The sequence below is a fragment of the Pteronotus mesoamericanus genome, unplaced genomic scaffold (genome assembly GCF_021234165.1).
Source record: "Pteronotus mesoamericanus isolate MK-2021 breed Mesoamerican mustached bat unplaced genomic scaffold, CSHL_Meso_final contig_78, whole genome shotgun sequence".
In the NCBI taxonomy this organism is placed as follows: domain Eukaryota; kingdom Metazoa; phylum Chordata; class Mammalia; order Chiroptera; family Mormoopidae; genus Pteronotus; species Pteronotus mesoamericanus.
This window is the reverse complement of record NW_026555258.1, coordinates 16983098-17004167: the sequence shown is the minus strand read 5'-3', so window position 1 is coordinate 17004167 and position 21070 is coordinate 16983098. Positions and strand designations below refer to the sequence as shown.

The 21070-nt window shown below is 49.3% G+C and overlaps 1 protein-coding gene across 1 annotated transcript in view; it reads left to right on the top strand.

Moving 5' to 3' along the window:
- ZNF618 (zinc finger protein 618) overlaps positions 1-21070 on the top strand; it is a 159658-nt gene that overhangs the window by 114198 nt on the left and 24390 nt on the right. Inside the window, exons 4-10 of the mRNA XM_054584496.1 lie at positions 7812-7889; positions 8458-8496; positions 12167-12256; positions 13153-13188; positions 13282-13359; positions 20015-20074; positions 20624-20713. Coding sequence (XP_054440471.1) covers positions 7812-7889; positions 8458-8496; positions 12167-12256; positions 13153-13188; positions 13282-13359; positions 20015-20074; positions 20624-20713 — 471 coding nt within the window. The remainder of the gene's footprint in view (positions 1-7811; positions 7890-8457; positions 8497-12166; positions 12257-13152; positions 13189-13281; positions 13360-20014; positions 20075-20623; positions 20714-21070) is intronic.

Sequence of the window (21070 nt, the reverse complement as noted above, 5' to 3'; positions counted from 1 at the left end):
TAAAACACCTCTTCAAAGGGAAAGAGTAGTAATATTTCTGCTTTATTTTTTTCCAAGGTTAAGAAATAAGCCATTGTGGTAGAGGAAAAAAATGGGATGGAGGAGAAACTTGGCACTGGATGGGGTGTTGTCAGAAGACAAGGTTCCAGTGGAGCGTCAGTTTTCTCAGCTGATAACTGGACAAGGTTGTCCCATCCCGGGAGCGCCTTTGGGTGCCACCTCCCTAGAATTCAGGAAGTTGGAGTATCTTGTGGGATTTCTGAGTTTCCAGCTTTTGGCATACCCTTGTGAAAAGATGTAACAGCCACCGTGATGAGTTAGACAGGGACCCACCCCATTGGAGCCCTCACCAAACAGGCCTGGGTCGTTCGCTGCTAGTCGTGGCCACGCGTCCCGCATCCCTCTAGCCCGACCTACCCTGAGGGTGTAGTTTCTGCCAAGGATCAGGCTCAGAGGAATGTGACTTGGCCACAGCACCAGGAAAGAAAAGCATTTAACAACAACAACAAAATCAATGTTACAATAGAACCTTTTGATTCATCTAATGATGAGATGGCAAGTAGATTTCATCTTGTGGGCCAAGTCCAGGTAATGGCTGCTGGCTCATAGGAGTCTGTGCTGAAACTTCTACAGGGCGGCACGATCCATTATTGATGTCTGCCGTGGGCGTGCAAGTGGGCGGTAGGCTACACATGCTGTAGATTGGACACCCCTGTCCCCTTCGTTTTATAGAAGGGCAAACAAAAGGCCTGCGGAAAGAAAGACAGTTACCCTGAGTCACACAGCAGGTCGGTGACATTTTCTCCCACTTTGTGGAGGCCCTGCTTCACTCACAGCACCCTGCTCCCACCCACTTCCGGAAAGGAATGAGACTCCCAGGGATCTTGCCTGGGGTGGAAGGCTGGTTGGAGCTGTCCCATTAAATGCGCGCGTGCCGCGGTGTGCTTCTGTGCCCTGGTGGCCAGGCATCGAGGAGTTAACACGTTCCATGGCAGCTGGCAGGGGAGCCTGAGGCTCTGCAGAGCCAAGGGCCTGCCAAGGGCCTCCTGAGTGCCACGCTTAGGGCTCAGAACCGGGCTCTGTTGCTGAATAGAATAGCGGGCCTGTTTGGTCACCCAGTGCTGTGCCATGAGGGAACCTCCTGTTTGCCTTTTCTCTGAGCTCCATTCCCCTCACACCCCCCACCCCCACGTCCTCATTGGCCCTTTAGCAACCATCAGACAAACAGTGTTCCCAATGACACAAATATTATCCGAGGCACTTCCCATGGACAAGCCCAGTCATGGACATGTGGATGGCATTTGGCAGTTTCTCAGGCTGGGAGAGTCAGGAGGGGCATCAGTGCCCAGGATGCTGGCTGCCAAGCTTGCAGTGATTGCTCTGATCTCCCTTTCTGCCCAGCGATTCCTTGGGCTGAGAATACCCCTTGCTCATAGAAGGAACGTCACTGCCATTGGAGCCAGTGTGGGGCTTAGGGGCAAAACCTTGAGCTTCCTCATTTAGCCAGAAGAGTAGAGATAATACTGACAGTGACAACTTTGTTGGCTAAAACCGGAAGTGAGTTCACAACTGCCTGTTCCCTCCTGACAAGCTGCATGCAGAAGTCTGCACTGCAGCAGCCCCAAGGAATTGCAGAACCACACCGGCGGTTTCGGGAGCTCCTCTGCGAGGAGTGCTAACAAACACAAGGAACTACCATTGCGACTCCCCAGTTCCACCTTTATGGCATCGCTCATTGATCGCTGCATGCTGTCCTATCAGTGGACCTCAGAACCGTTCTCAACACTGTATGCCAAGAAGTCACCTCCAATCAGCCCAAATTGAAAAATCTGAAGGAGAAAACTGCCTGCCATCCTTGTCCTAGATGGTGAAGACAAGGCAGGCTGGGTTGACACCAATGAGGACCTCCAGCCCCTGGGACATTTTTTGGTTCAGAGAGAGAAGAATGCCCAGGTCCCATCATGGCGGTCAGAATGTGCAACCAAGAGTGGGTGGTCTCCTCTGTGCTGTTAGACTATTGGTCCTTAATCCAGAGAGGTTACTTGTGAGGGAGCCCAGGGAGAGAGCCACAGGTGCTGGAGACCTGGGGGTCAAGTCTCCCCTGATGGTGGGTAAGGAGCCCACAGAAGGAGCGGGTGACCCAGCTGGACTCCTCCTCACGTGGACCGGGAAGTGGTTCCTACAGAGTTAACTACCTCAGCGTAGGGGCAGCCTCAGGGCAGAGCTAAGGGCTCTTTGTCAGATGGTAGATGGTAGAATCTAAGTATTCTTAGTGGGCTGGACAGATGGTAGAATCTGAGTATTTTGGAGGGAAGCGATGGAGCAGACACATTACAAGGAGCCCCAGCCAATGTGAGGAAGTTACCAGGAGGTGATTTCAATTCATTAAAATGAAGGACTTTGTGATTATGGGAACCACAATGGGGTATAGGCTTGTGAAGGAGTGAGTTCCCATCCTGGAGGTGGGTGAGCAGAGAGGGTTGCTGGTTGGGGTGTGAGGCGGGGACTGGATCCTGCAAGGATGTTTCTAGGCAGCAACCCTTGAGCACCAAGGGACGGAGGTGTTTCCACACATGCAGGGCTGCAGGGGAGGAGGGGGAGGAGGGAGAGGAGGGAGGGGCGGGGGGAGGGAGCTCGGCCACAGGTCTGGAAGGAGCAGCAAAAGAGTGGACAGCCATTCAGACAAGGCCACGTGGGTTTGGTCTATGACAAACCCAGCAGTGAAGGTGCCAGGTCCTGCTTCATAGTGCCAGCTGATAGTTAGTTTCAATAGGTTGTTGGCAGGGCTTGGCGCCTGAGCTTGCCAGAACCGGCACTCAGCGCTTGCTGCAGCCGCTCGGAAAGGAGGGGTTTGGCCACCCTCCCAGGTGCATCTTGTCTCCGATGAAGACTCTTCATCAGAGGTCCAAGGTGGGAGGGAGATCCCAGTTGGAGGGTCCCCTTTGGAAAAGACCCCAGGGCTCTAAGCCAAGAGACTTAGTGCCTGCCCTGCTATGGGACCTTGCATAGACCCCTTAACCTCTCTGAGCCATACCATCTTGACTGATCCGTGGATATAATCAAATTTGCCAGTAGGTTTGTTGGGAGCAGAGTGAAGTAATAGGTATGAAAGTGTTTTTTAAAGGGGACTAAAATGCAAAATGGAGACCAGTTAGGTATTAGCTGAAGCCTCAGACATTGACACAGCTGGGGTTACCTCTGGAATGATAAGAATCTAACTGACTTATGGCCTCACACTTTTGTTCAGTATCCTCTAAAAGAATTTTGAGAAACTATATTCTCTTTCACATTTTTGAGTTGACACCTTACATTTTAATTCAATGTTTAAGTAATTACAAAGGGTATAATTTCTAGAGTATTGTGTAAAAAAGAAATGTGGCATTTGGAAATAAAACTGTGAACCCTTTTAAATATATCCAGAATAATCAGAACCCCACTGCTACTTGATATCCGCCATCATCCATTTAAGAAACATATGAACAGGCCCATATTTAACAGTCAGAAATTTTACATCTTTCCTTTTTCTCCTTGAACTCATATTTCCAGTCCACTTCCCTCATAGGATTTTATCCTAATGTAATATATTTTTTATGCTTGAGAGTCTTTTATTGATCACTGTTTCACACTCATCTCCCACAACAAGATGTATGTAAATTGAAATAGAAATTTCTGAAAAATTTGTTGGGATCATAAAGCTCTATATTTTAAAACATTTTTTTCCAGGTCGAGTTGTTATTAGCATACAACTTGCCAAAAACAAATTTAGAGCAATCATAAATGGACAAGTAAAAAATTATCAAAAGTGCACCTTTTCATAAAATGGATAGGGCTTTATTTCTTTTTCAATTGGCTCATGTTTCTGTGAATTAATATTTCTTATATGTTGAATGAGACAGGATTCAGCATTAATTTAATTCCCGCGTTTTGGTTTTCGTAAGTGTTAAGTGCCTAGAAAGCTTGATCACATAAATAAGGAGCCAGAGAGGAGTGGAGTTTTGTATTAGCAGCATCACTCAGTTCTTTTTTATTTTTTTTTTTTGAAGTTTCACAATTTTATTTTTTTAAGTATATTTTATTGATTATGCTATTACAGTTGTCCCATTTTTTTCCCTCCCCTTTATTTCCCTCTGCCCTGAACTCCTGCTCCCTCTAGCATTCCCCACCCTTATGTCGTTCTTGTCCCTGGGTCGTACATGTAAGTTCTTGGGCTTCTCCATTTCCCATACTGTCGGTACCCTCCCCCTGTCTACTTTGTGCCTACCCATTATGCTTCTTATTGTTCCCGGTCAGTAGATCCCCCTACTTTCTAAGTCTGACCCCAACATTTCAGATCATGCCTTTCCTTGGAGCGCTGAGATGACCATCCGCCATGCAGGACACCTCGGTGGGATTAGGTGTCCAAAAGAACGGTCTTGTTTGTAACGTGGGAGAAAGAGGAACGTCAGAGGAGAGGAGGAAGGGAGAACCAGCGGAGTGGGGCCTCCTGCCTGCTGCCAGGGTCATGGTGATTTTAGGAAAAATACTTTGGAAGTTGATCATTGGGGCTTGATTATCTTAAAACTGCCTGTCGTCACACATCTGGAGGGGCTTTTCTCTCTGCTTGGAAGATCCTGGTTCGGGACGTTTGATCTGAGGCCAAGACCCGGAGAGCCTCAGGAAACCTGCTTGTCCCTGACTTACCTCTCCAGGTCCCCTGCCCGCAGCAGGCCCCGGGCCCAGCTCCTGTTCTGTCCTAGAACCAACCAGTGACGCCGCGGCCTCTGTGATGCTCAGAGCAAAGTAGAGGACTGCCCATTACGAGGGGCCACTGCTCTGTCTGGCCCTGCTTGGGCTTTTATTTCTCCTTCACCTGCTCTGGATTTCTGCCTTGTTACGTTGTGTGTGTCCTGAAACGGGCCGGAGCTTACCGGGAGCTAGCTGGGTGCACATGAGAGAGTTGGGGGTTGCTGCCCACGCTCCTTGTCCTCCCGAGGCATCCTGCTCTGCCGCGCCCCCTTCCATGGCCTCAGGGACTAGACTCACCCGGCCTGTCCAGGGCTCTCAGGCAGGGCGCTAAGCCAGGTTCGCTGGCAGGCAGCTGTGGAAGGCGCTGGACGGCACTCTTGATCAGGGCCTGTGGATCCTTGCTGGGTCACTAGTGACAGCAGGATGGGGGAGAGGAGAAGCCTCGCTCCTGGGTGCTGGCGGACCCTGCCAGCTGTTCCGGCCTCTTAATGGTAGACTCTGGGAGTCCTGTGCTGGGGCCAGACATGGTTGGGGGTCCTGCTGCCCTGCAGCGTTAGGGGGCGCCCCATGATTGATGGGGGTCTACGGCTCCTTTGGCATCCTGAGGGGGCCTGGCATGGCGGCACTAGGATGGCTCTGGAGCCTGGTGGGCTGCCTTTGAGCCCAGTTCCTCGCAAACCACTAGCTGAGGAGCCCCAGCCTTGGGCCATGTGTCCCCTTTGAACTTAGCAGCTCATTGTTAAAGTGGGTGTTTAGTTGTCCCAACCACATAGAGACTTCTGGGAAAACAGAGGACAGTAGTGAGACTGGGCTGTCCTCGGTAAATGTTAATGTGAACAAGCACCAACTCTTCTTGGTGTTTCCCCAGAGGCTGATTGTGTGGCGGGTGTGCACGTTGGCTCTGGATCTAGACAGAGCTGGGCAACCCCTGGCAGGATGTGTCACCCCTCTGCCCCTCACTTCCCTCGCCTGAGAATGGGGGTAATAATTGCCTTCAGCTGCTGGGCTGGTGAGGCTGAGCTGAGCTGACGTGTGAGAAGGGTCTGAGTCTGGACCCCCCTCCCACTCGGCGGTGTGAGGTAGGCAGGTTGCTGCACACCTGGCCAGCTTCTGCTTCCTCACCTGTGCACTGAGGTCAGAGGCCAGGCCTGCGCAGCACCTGGTACTTAGTAGAGAGTGACAGTGACGTAGGGCAAAAAAGTAATTGGGGAACACAAGAGTGAGGAAGCATGATGGGCAGGAAGCCAGGCAGTGGGGACAGGGGCTGCCTCAGCTGAGAGTCCTCAGAAGGCCCCTCAGTGAGCATCCATCTCACTACACCAACCTGGGGGACATGGTGGCCATGGAATTGGGTCACTATTACTCAGAGGTATGAGTAGAACACCATAAATGCATTGAGCCCCTCCTTGTGCCAATCATGGAGCTAAGGACAAAGAAATACACCTCTGATCTTTGCCCCCCATGTGTTTATATTCTTCCCTGTGAGACAAGACACATAAAATCCCTGGATGACAGACTGCTAGATTCCACACTGGTGTCAGGATGACGGCATTCCCTGAAGTGTCCCACTGTAGTAAGGTGACGATGCCACCTGTGTGTCGGCTGACTTACATGTTGTACCTCATTAATCCTGGCTTCAGTAATGAGATGTAGGAGGCATAGTCCTGTATTTCAGGTGAGGAAACTGAGGCACAGACCGGAAAAGGCATGTGCCTGATATTAACCAGCTAGGGGGTGGCAGATCTGAGCTGAGAACCAGACTCCAAGCCCAGTGCTCTTTTGACTTAATCTGACACCCCACCCCTCACTGAGCACCTGGGCTCGTGGTGGGAACACTGCTCATGCTTCATTCAGTCTTTACGTCAGTGCTCTAACGTGATCCACCTTACCCCACGAGGTAACCGAGGCCCGGCCAGAAAATGCTAGCGCTGAGACTCCATCTGAACCACTGATTCTCACACCTGGTTGCTGGGCATCCGAATCCCCTGGGAACCCTTTTAAAAAGGCAGATTCCTCGGCCCCCAGCCCCAGCCATTCCAGCACATTACACCTGGAGCAGGGCCAGGGCCTCTGTGTTTGTGCAGGCCCCCTGGCCATTGCGTTGGAAAGGATGGGGCCGAGGCCCAGGAGGTGTCAGGCCTGTGCGAGGGCTGGGCAGAGCCTCCACTCCTGTGACCCCTGCCGGGCCGGATCCGATGGGCTCTACTTGGCCCCTGCCATGGGCCTTCGCCCTGTGCTCTGCATGGTGGGCTCCTCCACCTCTGATCTGTCTGAAATATGCTCACTGGGGGCACTCAGTCCTTTCAGTCTACCTATTCCAGGGAGAAAGGCCCAGCGCAGGGCTGGGGTCAGGTGTTAATACTGTGGTATCTCTGCACGTCTCAGGACATGAGATGTTTCCTCGGCAGAGGAGAGGGGTCGTCTCCTTGTCGGATGCATCTGTAGTAGGCCTTTGTACTTCCTGGGGTTGTGTAGGGCCACACCTACGAGGTAAGTACTTTTAGTTCCATTTTACAGATGAACAGACTGAGGTTTAGTGTGTCTAAGCAAGTTACCCAGGTCCTGCTGTTGGTAAGTGACGAAACAGGAACAGGAACCCAGACGTGTCTGATTCGCAGCCTGTCCTCTTCAGTGTCTGTCCCATCCTGGCCAGGACAAGTAGCTAGAAATTCTTCTAATGCATTTGAATGATGATTTCCTTACATGGTTGCAATTTTATTACTTATTGTCAAGGAGCACTTTTACCTTCGTGTCCTTTTTCCTCAAGGAATAAGTATGAGAGTTACCTAAAGAAGTTGCCTTCTCCATACTGCAGATCTGGAAACTGAGGCCCAGAGATGGCAAATGACTCTCCCAAGGTCACTCAGAGAGGTGACCTTGGCCCAGGCTTCCTGACCTCCAGGTCAGTGATGCCCCGCTGGTCCTTGCTGCCTCTTTGCTTCCTGGGGACAAGACAGCCATTGGAGGCACCCTGCCCCCCTGATGCAGAGTCAGCGGTCCCTGGCGGCATCACCCCGGGTACAGGGGTCTTATGATTGCATGTGTTGGGTGCTAGCTGAGCAGTCCCTTTCTTTCCCATTTTCCAGGGTCCTATGAGTGTGGAATCTGTGGCAAGAAGTACAAGTATTACAACTGTTTCCAGACCCATGTACGCGCACACCGAGGTGAGCTGTGTGTCCCTAGGGCAGAGTTCAGGGGCCACGCCTCCCTGTTTTCTGTCCGTTTTTCCCCTGGGGCCCTTCCTGGCAGACCCCAAGGGAGGAAAGGAGTAGCCTCCTTTACTTGGGAGTGCGCATAGGGGCAGGGGGGCTGCAGGACATGCCACCAGGCTTCTGCTACTAAGGCCCCCTGCCTGCTTTCCGTAGGCCTGCTTCCTCCCAGAGTGCTTCAGTGCTGCTCAGTGTCATCGTGTGTGCTCCCCATGACGGGCCTAGAGTGGGGGCAGGGTGACTGTCTCCATTCGGAAGCTGAGGGGACGGGGACTGGCGCCTGACTCTCCGTGAGCCTGACTGGCAGGGAGGAAAGGCGTTGGGGCAGGGCCTTGACTGACAGTGAGCAGCGTGAGGAAGGCCTGAGAGGCTCAGTTCACCGAATCCTGGATTGGAGAGGCTGTCCCTGTGCATGTCGTAGTGGACTCACCAGCCTGACCATTGCTCCAGTGTACTCACCTCCTCCTCATTCATTCCCTCTCTCCCCCTCCCCCTTTCTCCCCTGTCTCTCCCTCTCTCACAGACACTGAAGCCACCTCAGGGGAGGGAGCCTCCCAAGGCAGTGAGTATTTTCCCCTCCTTGTGGGTTTGGGGGCGGGGATGAGAGAGCCAGGGGTGGAAGGAGGAGACGCTCATCCTCACTCCCTCCCCAACCAGGAGGCCCCAAGTGGCCTCTGAGAGACACTTTATTGTCTAGGCTGCGGATCATATGAGGGTCCTTGTAAAATTGTAACACAATACCTCAGAACAGCCTTTTCCAAAGAGTGTTCTGTGACATTCTCATTCTAGGGGAGCTAATAGGTATTCTGTTGGTAAAGGGTTCTCTGGCCAGGTAACCTGGGGAAACCTTGAGTTCTGCTAAGATGAACGTGTTTGTTGCTATGGACTTCTCATGCCCTTCGTTGGCAAGTTGCACTGGTACCTTCAAGGGGGCCCAGCGTATGCAGTTTCCTCTGTTCTTTTGACTCCCCTCTATGAGTTGGGCTCCATAGCCAATGTTTGGGGACTTCGGCTTCAGAGAGTTATCTCATGAGCGCCCATGAGCACCAGTCACTGGGGTGCGGTATCCCGGAGCCTGGGATGTGCGGGGCCGTGACATCTGGGAACAGTGTTCTGCTTTGCTGCTCACCAGCCCTGCTTGCCCTTCCTCCAGATCTAAAGCCTGGGGCCTGGTAAGCAGCCAGCCAGATGGGAGTAGGCTGGGGTGGAACTGTCCCCGCCCAAAAAGCCTGAGCTCCAGAACCCAGCAGCTCTACTCGCTCCCAGGTGTATCCCAGCAGAAAATGGGTGATCATGTCCACCCTAAGGAGTGAACTGGGATGTTGTTAGTAACACTAGTTGTAACAGCTCCCAACCGGACACCTCCCAAGTGAGTGTCCAGCTAGTTGAAATAATAAGTCACGGAGTGTTCACACGAAGGACTGCAGTGCAGCCATGAGAAGCAGGGACACACACAGCAACGTGGATGACCCACCGATGACAGTAGCAAAGGCAGCCCAACACAAGGGTCCCTCCCCTGAGATCTGGGTACAGGAAGTGCGAAAACAGGGAACATGAAGTTGTGCTGCAAGAGTCAGAATCCTGGTTACCTTTAGGAAGGGGCTCCTGGGTTCTGATATTTGAATTGGGAGCTGGTTACAGAGGTGTTTTAGGTTTACAGAAATGGAACAAGCTGCACACTTAGGATTTCTACTCTTTCGACTTCAGGGCCAGCACACTTGTTTTTTTGTAGGGGACATTACAGTAATCATTTTAGACTTTGTAGGTCACCAGACATCTCTGTCACAACTGCCCATTTTTGCCATGTTGCACGGGCATGAACTCCTGTAGTTTGTAGACATGGCAGTAGACATGTAGTGTTTGTCTACTGCCATGAAAACATTTCCTCAAATAGAAATAAGCATGAGCCCTCCCCCACCCCCCAAAAAAGTCAGAAGCAGGCCCTTAGGGCTAAAGCAGGACCTTACCTGCACTGGGCCTAAGCTCATCCCCTGAGACACTTTCCCGCCCACTCTTTTTGGGTTCTTACCCACGTGGCAGGCAGGCAGGGCTGAGGCTACTCTTTGATTTTCTGGAGGAGAATCCAAGGCTCAGGTTGGCCGACAGCAGCCAGAGGGCCCACGTCTGGGAGGGGGCGAAGGCCTGCCCCTCCTCCCGAGGCCCGCCACACCCCAGCCTGGCCCGTGGCTCCTTCTCCCTCAATAGCTCCCTTCTCTTCCAGCTCCCATGGTCTGCCTGTGGTCAGCCACCCATTTAAAGAACTTCCCCATTTATCTTTCCTTCCTCAGCTATTCTGGGCCCCTGCCCTCTCCGGCACCCCCTCAATGATGTGTTGTGTGCCATCTTGACTTCTGTTGTTCCCGCAGGCCCGTGGTTGTTAAGGACTCTGTAGCCAGGGCTATTTTTAGTCCTTCCATCACTTTTCCCTTCCTTCCTGTGGCATTTTCTTCTCATGGCCAGCGTGCTTTATTTTATTCCCAGTCCTGCAACCTTGCCCTGACCCAGGTCAGCAGTGCCTGCTTAGAAAGTCTGGCGTCCTCACACCCCAGCCTTGTTATGGGAGCTTGGCCATAGAGGCCTGGAGCCAAAAGGTCCTGTTGAGGATAGCAAGTCCAGTACCCATTCTGCAGATGAGAATACTGAGTCCCAGAGAGACGTCATACAGCTTGTTTAGGGATGGAGGTGGGCGTAGAAACCAAGTCTCACACCTTTAGTCCAGGAATCTTTCATTCATTTGTTAGAAAAATTGTAGTCATACGTAGAGGTATCTACCCACTTACTCATCTCTCAATTAAGAAAATAAAAGACTAACTTCACATCCAGTTCTCTCGCTGTTGTCACATTGATTCCCTTAGCATTGTGCTTGTTTATTCTGTGTTACAACTCTGAGAGATGAAGGAACTGTCATTCCCATTTTACAGATAAGAAAACCAAGGGGCGGAGGTTAGGGAGCATGTCGATGTTAGTCGCCCTTGTAAGCTGTAGAATTGGTTTTGAGCTTGGCCTGCCTCCCAGAATGGATTTGCAGTGATCTTTCAGGACACACCCAGCTCTCTTGGAGTTCTGCAACTGTGGTTTCACATTCTTTCCTTAGGGATAACTCTTTTGTCCTCATCTACTCCTGCCTTAGGTGGGTCTGAGAATGTGTTCCCTGTCCCTTTGAGACATAGTGGCATGGGATTCGACATACCATAGTGGACAGGCACTTCTCAGTCACAGAAACTAGGGATTCCTGTTTCATTTGGAGGGGGTGGGCATGGCCTGGCAGGTGGGAGAACCTGTGGGCAGAGACAAGGCAAGTGGGGCAGTCAGCTGCGGAGGGTGGCCAGCACTGGTCAGTATGGGAGAGAAATTTCAGGGGCTGAGGACAACATTCTGTGAGTCCGGCCGCTGACTTTGGATAGACCTAGGGATTATCCAAACTCGGTTGCTGTGTTCATTACCTATTGCTGTGCAACACATTTCCCGAAAACCTAATGAGTTAAAGCCTGTGGTCAGAGTCTGGGTGTGGCTTCACGGGGTCCTCTGGCTCTGAATCTCGTACGAGGCTGCAGTCAAGGTGTCAGCCCAGGGCGTGGTCTCCTCTGGTCTCAATCGGAACGGCAGCTGCTTCCAAAACACTCAATCCTGTGGTTGTTAGCAGGATCGGTCTTTCCCAAGCTCTTGAACGAGGGCCTCGGCTTCCGACTTGTCCCACTGGCTGTTCACCGAGGCTGCCAGGAGGTCTGTGTGGGGCGGCTTACAGAATGCCAGCCAGTGAGAGCGAGATGGTATGAGCCAGATGAAAATCAAGGTCTTCTGTAACCTAACCTCAGAAGTGACATCCCATCACTTTACTGCATTCTCTTCATTAGAAGCAAGTCACTAGGTCCTGCCCAGACTCAAGGGGAAGGGAACACACAGCACAGGAACACCAGAATGCCAGGGTCCTTGGGAGCCATGTCTGAAGCTGCCTGCTCCGGGCCCTCTTAGCTGTGGGGCCAGCTATGACCCTGCCCTTAGGAGCTCAGCTCACATAGGGTAGGATTGCGGGTTGGTTTGAGAGTCACTTCAGGGCTTCCCGGTTTTCTTGTGTAGAGGACCCCTAACACCCCCAGAACCGACTCTCCACGGAGTGACCAGTTGGGGCCAGTCTGAGCTAGTCCCTTCTTTGGTTCCTGAGGCCAGATGAGCCGGCCCCCAAAATCCCAGCCCAAGTGACTGAAGCCCTGGCAACCACATGTTCCCCACAGACAATTTCAGGTACACATGTGACATCTGCGGGAAGAAATACAAATACTACAGCTGTTTCCAGGAGCACCGAGACCTGCACGCAGTGGATGGTGAGTCAGGCCCCACACTCCTCGGGGGCGAGTCACATAAAGGGCCCCCAGCCCCACCCAGGGCTGCTTATCGGGCGCCCGCTCTTCCCTCAGCCCTCTCTCCCTCCTCCAGCCCAGCGGAAGGTCAGGCAGGGGCAAGACCATGAGGGAAGTGGCTAACCCCTGAGGATCCTGGGGGAGAAAAGGTCCCCATCATACTCCATATATACTTCTGATTAGGGTAACCCAAGTGGAATTGCCAGTTTCGTAAATCAAAATCAGTCAAATGCCCGCAATTTCATATCAATTCATTATATGATTTCATATTGAGTATTCATATGCTCTGGTGAAATTAAACCAATTTTTTAAAATGAATGATGGTATTTTAGTGTCTTAGATTATAGAGTTAGAAATTAGAACAATAAATTTAGGTAATTTGTTTTTAGAAACTCAAGAATCCTAGAAATAGGGTCTTGGACCAGGGAAGGATCTCGGGGCTCCCACACCCCCAGCCTCTCTCAAAGCCAGGCTCACCACCTACTGGCTCATCCTTCCTCTCGCCTGCTTTTTTTCCTCTCCTCCTGATGTCTCCCTGGCCCCTCAAGTGGGTGATGGTGATCCAGATATGGCAGACAGAAATGTCTGCCTGTCCCTGCTGGGGCGGGGGCCGCGGGTTGGGGAGGGAGAGATGCCCTCCTGCGGGGGAAAGAGGCATGGAGACACAGGCTACGTCCTGGTTGGCATGCACCATCCTGTGGCCCCTGGCTTTCTGGGGCATCCGTACTAGCCAGGCCCCAAAGGCAAGCTCAGCGGAACAGAGGCTGGGGGTGGTGGGCGGAGGCAGCTGTGGGCAGGGATTAACAGCGCTCCTGTTTGCTTCTTTCCTTCTGTGGCTGCTGCCTCCCGCCCGGATGCAGTGTTTAGTGTGGAAGGGGCCCCTGAGAATCGGGCAGGTAAGTACTTGGTGGCTGGCCACCTCTCTGGTCTCCAGCTGGGCTCCTGAGACCTGGTCACCAGGGCGCTAAGGGCCGTGTGTTCTCCCACAGACCCCTTCGACCAAGGTGTCGTGGCCACTGAAGAGGTGAAGGAGGAACCCCCGGAACCATTCCAGAAAATCGGGCCAAGTATGCGGGCCTCTCCTTGGGGCGGGGGCTGGGTAGGGACACAGGAGGGGGCTGGCTGAGGGAGGCAAGGTGAGTTCTGCCACTGGAAGAGGGTGGCATTGCTCATCCGGCAGCAACGTTTCTGGCCGGTGAGCCGCCGGCCTTCTTGTACCTCACTTTGCCCACCTGTCAGATGGGTCAGGCAGTGTCAGGATTCAGCTTTTGAGAGGCAGCAGGACAGCACAGGGGCAAGGTCAGGGCAGTGCAGGTAGCGCATGCTTGGTGCCCTGGCAGTCTGTTAGCCGTCCTGAGCCTCGGCTCCTCACCTGTGGCATGAGGATGACATTTCCCCACAGGTTTGTTGGGGGATTAAATGAGATCATGGATATCAGTCACCTGTTAATTAGCACAGTGCCTGGTACATAATAGGTGCTCGGAAAATAACTCCTTATTGTCAGCTGAAGGGATTTATCAGCCAGCGAAGCTGTCCAGGGGAACCTCAGGCAGATGCTCCGTCCTTGTCCCAGTAAACCCCTGAGGGCAGGAGCCAGGCACGTGACCTGCCTGTTTCCAGCACACTTGTACTGAGTGTTGTGGGGACGAAGCAGTGACCAAGACAGATGTGGCCCCTCACTTTGAGTAACACATGCAAGGAGGAGGCCCACAGGTCAGGAGACAATAGTTACAGCATATCCAGAAGCACAGGGGGCTGTGGGTGCCGAGAGTACCTGTCCCACCTTGGGAATCCAGGAGGCTCCTTTGTGGGGACCAGATCGGGAAATGAACCCCTGCATCCCACTCGAAGGCAGAAGAGCAGCACTTTTCTGGGAATCGAAAGGCAAATCGATTTGGAGTTCAGATCTTAGAAAGCCTTGAATGCCAGACAAAGTTATCTAGACTTAATCCTGAGTAGAATGTGCTGAGCCTGCGAAGAGTTTACTAAATGGGGAAGGGCCGTAATCCGATTTGCATTTTAGGAAGACTGGTGGTCGGGGTGGGGGGTGTCTCACAAGTGAGACCCATCTGGTCCAGCCCTTCCGAAATGTACATACTTGCTTATTCCTCTCTATACTCCCTGTGCCTGTCTTACTCCCCTGCAAAAGAAGACCTTTATTGACTCTGCCTTTCACAATAAGGATTAAGGCAGCTTGTGGAAATAGACACACACACACAAAGTATGAAAGGATGTGGAAATCGGAGGGAAGAGAAATGGATGGCGTACAGCAGGGAAGCCTGCGGTGCACCTCAGGGGTGGAGCTTGGTCCCAGGCCCTTGGAAGGCTCTGGCTGGGCCCCTGAATGCTTTTTCTCTTTTTTCAAATTTTTATTGTCTATGCTATTACAGTTGTCCCCACGTTCCCTCTTTTTCCCGCCTTTGCCCACTTCCACCCCGTCCAGCCCCCTCAGGCAATCCCCACACCATTGCCCATGTCTTTGGGTCATGCGTGTATGTGTTTTGGCTACTCCCTTCCCCTTCTTTCATCCTGTCCGCCCCACCCCCGCTCCCCTCCAACAGCTGTCAGTCTGTTTCATGTATCTGTGCCTCTTCCTCCTTCCTCATAGGGGATGATTCTCTGCTTTCTCTTTAGTCTTAAAGCACTCAGGAAACTGCAGATGTGATAATATCTGTAAAGTGATTAGCACACTGTTTGTGATATGCATAGTAAACATTCAATGAACAGTAACATCAAAATAATCTTGACGATAAAGAAAATGATGAAATCCTCAACACAAAAACTGCTTGAAGGTAGACTAGAAGAAAACCCTGATGTGAATCAGACATGTTCCATGATGGACACAAGTAGACAGATACAGGACAGGGAGCCGCAGCATAGCACTGCCTGCCCATTTCTTACCGAGCATTGTAATTAGGAAAATCAGCTTCAGAATCCAACAGCCTTAGGTTTGAATACTGGCGTCACCAGTTCACTAGCTGCTTATACTCTCGTGAGTGTCCTCTGACTGATCTGTGCATTGGGGACAAGAATGTCCATCTGTTCTGCAGGATGAATGCATAAAGTGTCTAGCCAGCACCTGGCTTCTATTCAGGGTGTCACAAATGGGTAGCACTGCCAAGAGATAGTTGAGCACGAGAGCTTTAGAGCCATCCCAAATGTGAATCCCAGCTCTACCCTTAATCCCTGTGTGACATCCTGCAAATTCTGTAATCCCCCTAATCCACTGTTTCCCTAATTCAAAAGTGGGGTGATGACAATAAAATACCTTTCAGGATTGTCATGGAGATTAGCTGAGATTATATTTATAAAGGAATTAGCCCTTGACACTTGACATGGAAGCACGAAATAAGTGGTACCTATTAATTACCCAGAAAGGTGCAGAACAAGATGAAACTTGTTCTATGTGTCGGTAACTAAGCTTTACAGACGACCCGTGCTAGGACCTGGGAGGAATTAGCACAGATGACGTAAAGTAGGGAATTGCATTGAGAAAATTAAGCTTGACGTTATGAAAGGGAGGCCACTAGAATAGTGTGAAGCTGTCCCTTGTTACCACTCAGGAACTGCCTTGCAAGATAAGAATGTGACTTCTTGGGTTTCTGCCACTTCTTTTAAGCAGGCCAGTGCCACAGAACCCTAAAAATAATGCGTAGAATAAGAGGAGCCAGTAAAGGCACTGAACACTGTGAAGGGACTAGTTGCCACAAATAGCTATTGTAGGTCAGGGAAGCGGGGGCTGGAAACCTGGTTGCAGTGCATGCTAGGAAGCATGCCTTTCCACATTCACATCAGCTGAACAAATTTGAGGATTGGGGACCTAAGGAGGAAGCCAAAGGCGTGAAGGAGGAAAGGAGTCCTGCCAGAAGGAGCTGGTGTAAGGGGTCCTGTGTGGCAGCTTGCTCTCCAGCTGTAGACCTGAGAATTATTACCATAATGGTCTAGCACGATAATGGGAAGATTCAGAGCAGTTCATTCGTGTCTACTGAAACAGAGTAAGTCTGGATTCGTTTATAGGTTACTTGGTTTTTACGTGTGGATAAGGAAGATTCACTTGAAAAATAAATAAAACAAGCAGTGGGAACTATGAAATTCCATATAACAAGGAAAAGAGAACTTAGGAGACCCGGGGGAAGAGCATACCTCTGAAAATGGTCTACCACAAAATCTGGAAGAAAATTCAGTTTGACAGCCACAATTGATTATATGACCTGTCTTATTCCTCTTGGGCTGCCTTAACAATGGGTGGCTTAACAGAAATTTATTTTCTCATAGTTCTGGAGGCTGGTAGTCCAAGGTCAGGATGCCTGTATGGTTGGGTTCTGTTGAGATCACTTTTGGCCAAATACCATCACATTGGGAGGTAGGACATCAACATCTGAAGTTATGGGGGACACAGTTCAGTCCATAGCATGAACCCTGTGAAAAAGGAGCCTGGAGCTGTATGGTGAAAAAGCAACAGAATAAGATGAAAAGGCAAAGAGGGGCGCAAGATGAGGAAGGATTGCAGAGAAGCTGAAAATACAAGAACAGAACTAAGACTTCGATTAAAGAGCATGTTTTCTGTAAAGAGCAGAGTTGACCTACAGGAATGGAATTAATGATGTGAAGGACATATGTGAACAGATGAGATAATAAGAAAAAAATCATGATAAATATGGAGAATGGGGAAGTAGCTCCAGGTAATTGATGATGAGGTACCAGTGGAATAGAAACAACACGTCATAGATATAATAGAAGAAAAACTTGCTCAGCTGAAGGAAGATCTGTATATGCAGATTTAAGAGCTCATCATATGTCAGGTAGAGTCAATGTAAGGGACCCATAACTAAACAAATCTTAGTGACTTTTCAAAACTATAAATCTAAAGAAAAAAATTATGTGGCCATCTAGAAATAAAAAGAACAAGTTACATACAAGTGAATCCACCGTGGTCATGCCTCAGTCTTCTCTGCAGTACTAAATGACAAAGGTAATGATATAATTTTGAAGGGAAAAGGTTGTAATCTGAGAATTTTATGTCTAGACAAATTGTGGTGTCTGTGTAAAGAAAAAGCCAGGACTCAAAAACATACTGTATCTCCTATGTACTCATCTTCAAGAAATTATTTGAAGTTGTACTCCAAGGAACTGAGTGGTGGAGCACACTTAAGGGCTCAATTATGGGAAATAATTCGCAGTACAAGAGTACTTGTGAATACCAAAGCCAGGTAAACTAGAAGTCAGTTTAAAATATTGTAGATCTGATTGTAAAATTGAGTGCACAAGACAAAGCTTAGAATAAAATAGTGAAAGTGAGTTTTAAAAAATGCAAGATGGAAGGAATACTGGGGGATACAGGAAAGGTTGGTTAAACTAGCCCTCCTCACAGTGTGGTCCCCAGGGCAGCAGCCTCCGTGTCTCCTGGAAGCGTACTCACAACAGTGGATCTCAGTTCCCACACCAGACCTGTGGAATCAGAACCTCTGCGCTGGGCCCAAGCATCCTGGGTTGTAACAAATTCAGGGATGTCTAGCCCGTGGTCCACAGGCCACATGCGGCCCAACACAAAATTGGAAATTTACTTAAAACCTTTTTTTTGCTCATCAGCTTTTGTTAGTGTTTGTGTACTTAATGTGTGGCCCGAGACAACTCGTCTTCTTCCACTGTGGCTCAGAGATGCCAAAAGGTTGGACATACCCCATGCTAAAGTTTGAGGAGCACTGTTATACTCCTTTTCTCAGTGGTAAGAGACATAAACATATCATTTCCTGCTTGATTATAACATTTAGAGGAACACATGTACTGCCCAAAACAATATATTGGAGAAATAATGGAAAGGCAAAGAAAACAGTTTATGCATCAAACAACTGAAGTTTAAGGAAACCAGAAGGGTGGAGCATAAGGGAAAAAAGTCATAACACAAGTTAAACCAAGCCAGTTATAGCAATACGAGAAAAATGGAATGATCTCCTTTATTAGAAGACAAAGATTCTCAGGGTAATTTAAAATAATTCAATTATTAATGGCTTATTAGAGACATACCTAGGTAATTCATTATCTTTTCTCTTTCTGAGGAAATTCTTTGGTGCTTCCTTAACTAAATTGAATTCCCTATTAAAATTTTCTTAGCATTGTAAATGTCTCCTTTAAGAGCACCCACCGTGGTTGCAGCTTTAAGTTTGTATGATTCTGTAATTTTTTCTGTCTCCTTTTCCAGACTGTAAGTGCCTTGATGGCAGGAACCATGACTCTTTTTGCTCCACATTTTGTGCTGGCAGTATTGTTTAACAGATGAAAGTATAGGGAAATGTCTTCAGGCACATGCAAACAAGTAGAAAGGAGGATCTGACAAAGTAATTACGAAGAATTAATAACATTAATGCAGGCGAACTAATAAAACTGTATAATTAAATGTTAGAGCGGTGGTTCTTAAACTTTCCCATGCATCAGAATTTTTGAAGGGGTCTATTAAAACACAGGTTGCTGGAACCCATCCCTGGAGTTTTTCTTTCAATATGTCTTGGTTAAGTCCTAAGAATTTGCATTTGTAACAGGTTCCCAGATGATGCTGATGCTGCTGGCCCCGGGGACCTCACTTTGAGTGAGAAGCACTGTGCCACAGAACAGGGTGATGTTAATAACAAAGGGTCGTTCACAGTGAAGATTTGGATCTCCTGAGTAGACAAATAAGATTATATAGGAATATAATTAATATGGTTAACCTAACAACTTTGAAGCCTACAGATAGCAAATGGATGTTTTTCAGTGTTCATGAATCAGTTACAAAAATTTCAAAACTTCTATATTGAGAAAGAAGAACCATAAACAGGGTAAGAAGCCAATTTAACCAAAAATACTTGTAACTAACATATAAAACAAAATGTTGGTATCCTAATCTACAGAGTTCTTAGCAATTATTTAAAAAAGGTAAGTATGCCTATAGAAACCTTGGTGGTAAACACAAAAAAGTCCTGAAAGAAAAAATGCAATTAAACTTGAGAAATAGTCAATTTCCTTACAACTCAAGGAGGTGGAAAATAAAACCAGCAGTGCGTTATAGTTTCCCCTATCACTCACAGTGTAAGAAGATAATAATACTTAATGTGTGCTTCAGTGTATGGAAACAGTCATTTTCACATCTTTCTGATTGAGACAAAAATTGGCCCAACCTTTTGACAGGTGGTTGGTGCTGTGGTTATCAAAAGCCTTAAAAACACATACCCTTAATTTATCCCATTGGAAATAATGTGAAAAAATTATGCATACTAATCTTTACTTTGCAGTGATGTGCAGAAATAATGAGCAAATGTGCAAAAATCTCTACAGGGATGTGGATCACAGTATTTTTTTATATATAAGGGAAATTTTTTTGAAACAATCTGTCCCCTTGTGTAGGAGACTAGCACAGCAAATTCTAAAGTCCAGTGGGAACCATGCAGCCAATGAATGCAGTAGAGATCGAAGTTTATTGATTGAGCAAGATGTCCACAAAGTATTGTCGATTGAATGCACCAGGTTACAAAGAGGATATAGATCAGGGCTGCTAATTCAGGGCCCGCAGGAGCCAGACAGGTGATGTCAGTATAATGGAAGTGAGGGGTGGGGTCTGGGGTACGTTGCAAGGTGCACGTTTACCCAGGGGGTAGCTGCTACTCTTTGTTTGGGGATTGTAGATGATTGAAATTTCTCATTTATTTTTTTAAATTTTGTATTTATCAGTATTTTATAATTTTCCCCCAGTGAACAATATTACATCAGAAATTTTTAAGAAGAAAGAAGTTAGGCAGACCCAAAAGAGAGGTAAAAATAAAGTCTGGTGGGACCTGAGAGGAAGAAGTGACCTCTTCTGCTGGGGGGTGGGAGGGGTGCTTGGGGGCAGGGGAAGGTCCTGGAGCTGAGGGAACCCAAGTGTGGCCATTGCCGAGGGCAGGGCAAAGGGGCTGATAGAGAGGGTAGCGCTGGAGGTCAGCCTGGGTCGACACATTTCCTGAGCACCGGGGCCTGGGGGTGGAGCGATGAAGGAGAACAGCGTGTGCCAGGTACTGTTCTAAGCACTTGACATATAAATTTAATCCTCACAGCAATCCTATAAGGTGGTCCTATTATATTATCCCCGTTTTACAGATAGGAAAACTGAGGCACAGAGAGGTTAAGAGATTTGCCCAAGGTCACACAGCTCCAAATGGCAGAGCTGGGGGACTTGAACTCAAGTAGTAGTTGATTCAAGTGGGCTCCCGATTCCAGTTTGTTGTCCCAGAATGAGGGGGAGTTTGGGGGGCAGGAGCACGCTGCTGCTTCTGGATGGGAGCTGAGCGCCTAGTCCCACACTTTCTTTTCCTTCTTGGACAGAAACCGGCAATTACACCTGTGAATTCTGTGGAAAGCAGTACAAGTACTACACGCCCTACCAGGAGCATGTGGCCTTACACGCCCCCATCAGTGAGTACCTTTTGGTGTTGGGGAAGGGGTGGGCCTTCCACAGGCCCAGGCTCTGGGGCGTTGCTAGAGGAGGGTGAAAGTAAAGGTGAGCTTGGTCTGGGCCTCTCTCGTGTCCAGTTGTGCTCTGGGGCCGCCTTACTCCAGTAGCTAGAATAGGTGGGAGAGCCCCACGCTTAAGCCGGGAAAGCCCGAATCCTCCCTCGGTGGACTCAGGGTGGGTACCACTCATCCAGGTCCTTCAGTGGTCCTGTCCCCACCTCTTCTAAGCACCTCCAAATCATGCTTTTGAATCCTCACCCCCAAAGCCAGCAGAACGGGACGCAGCCTCGGTCTGAACCCATGCAGAACCTAACCCAG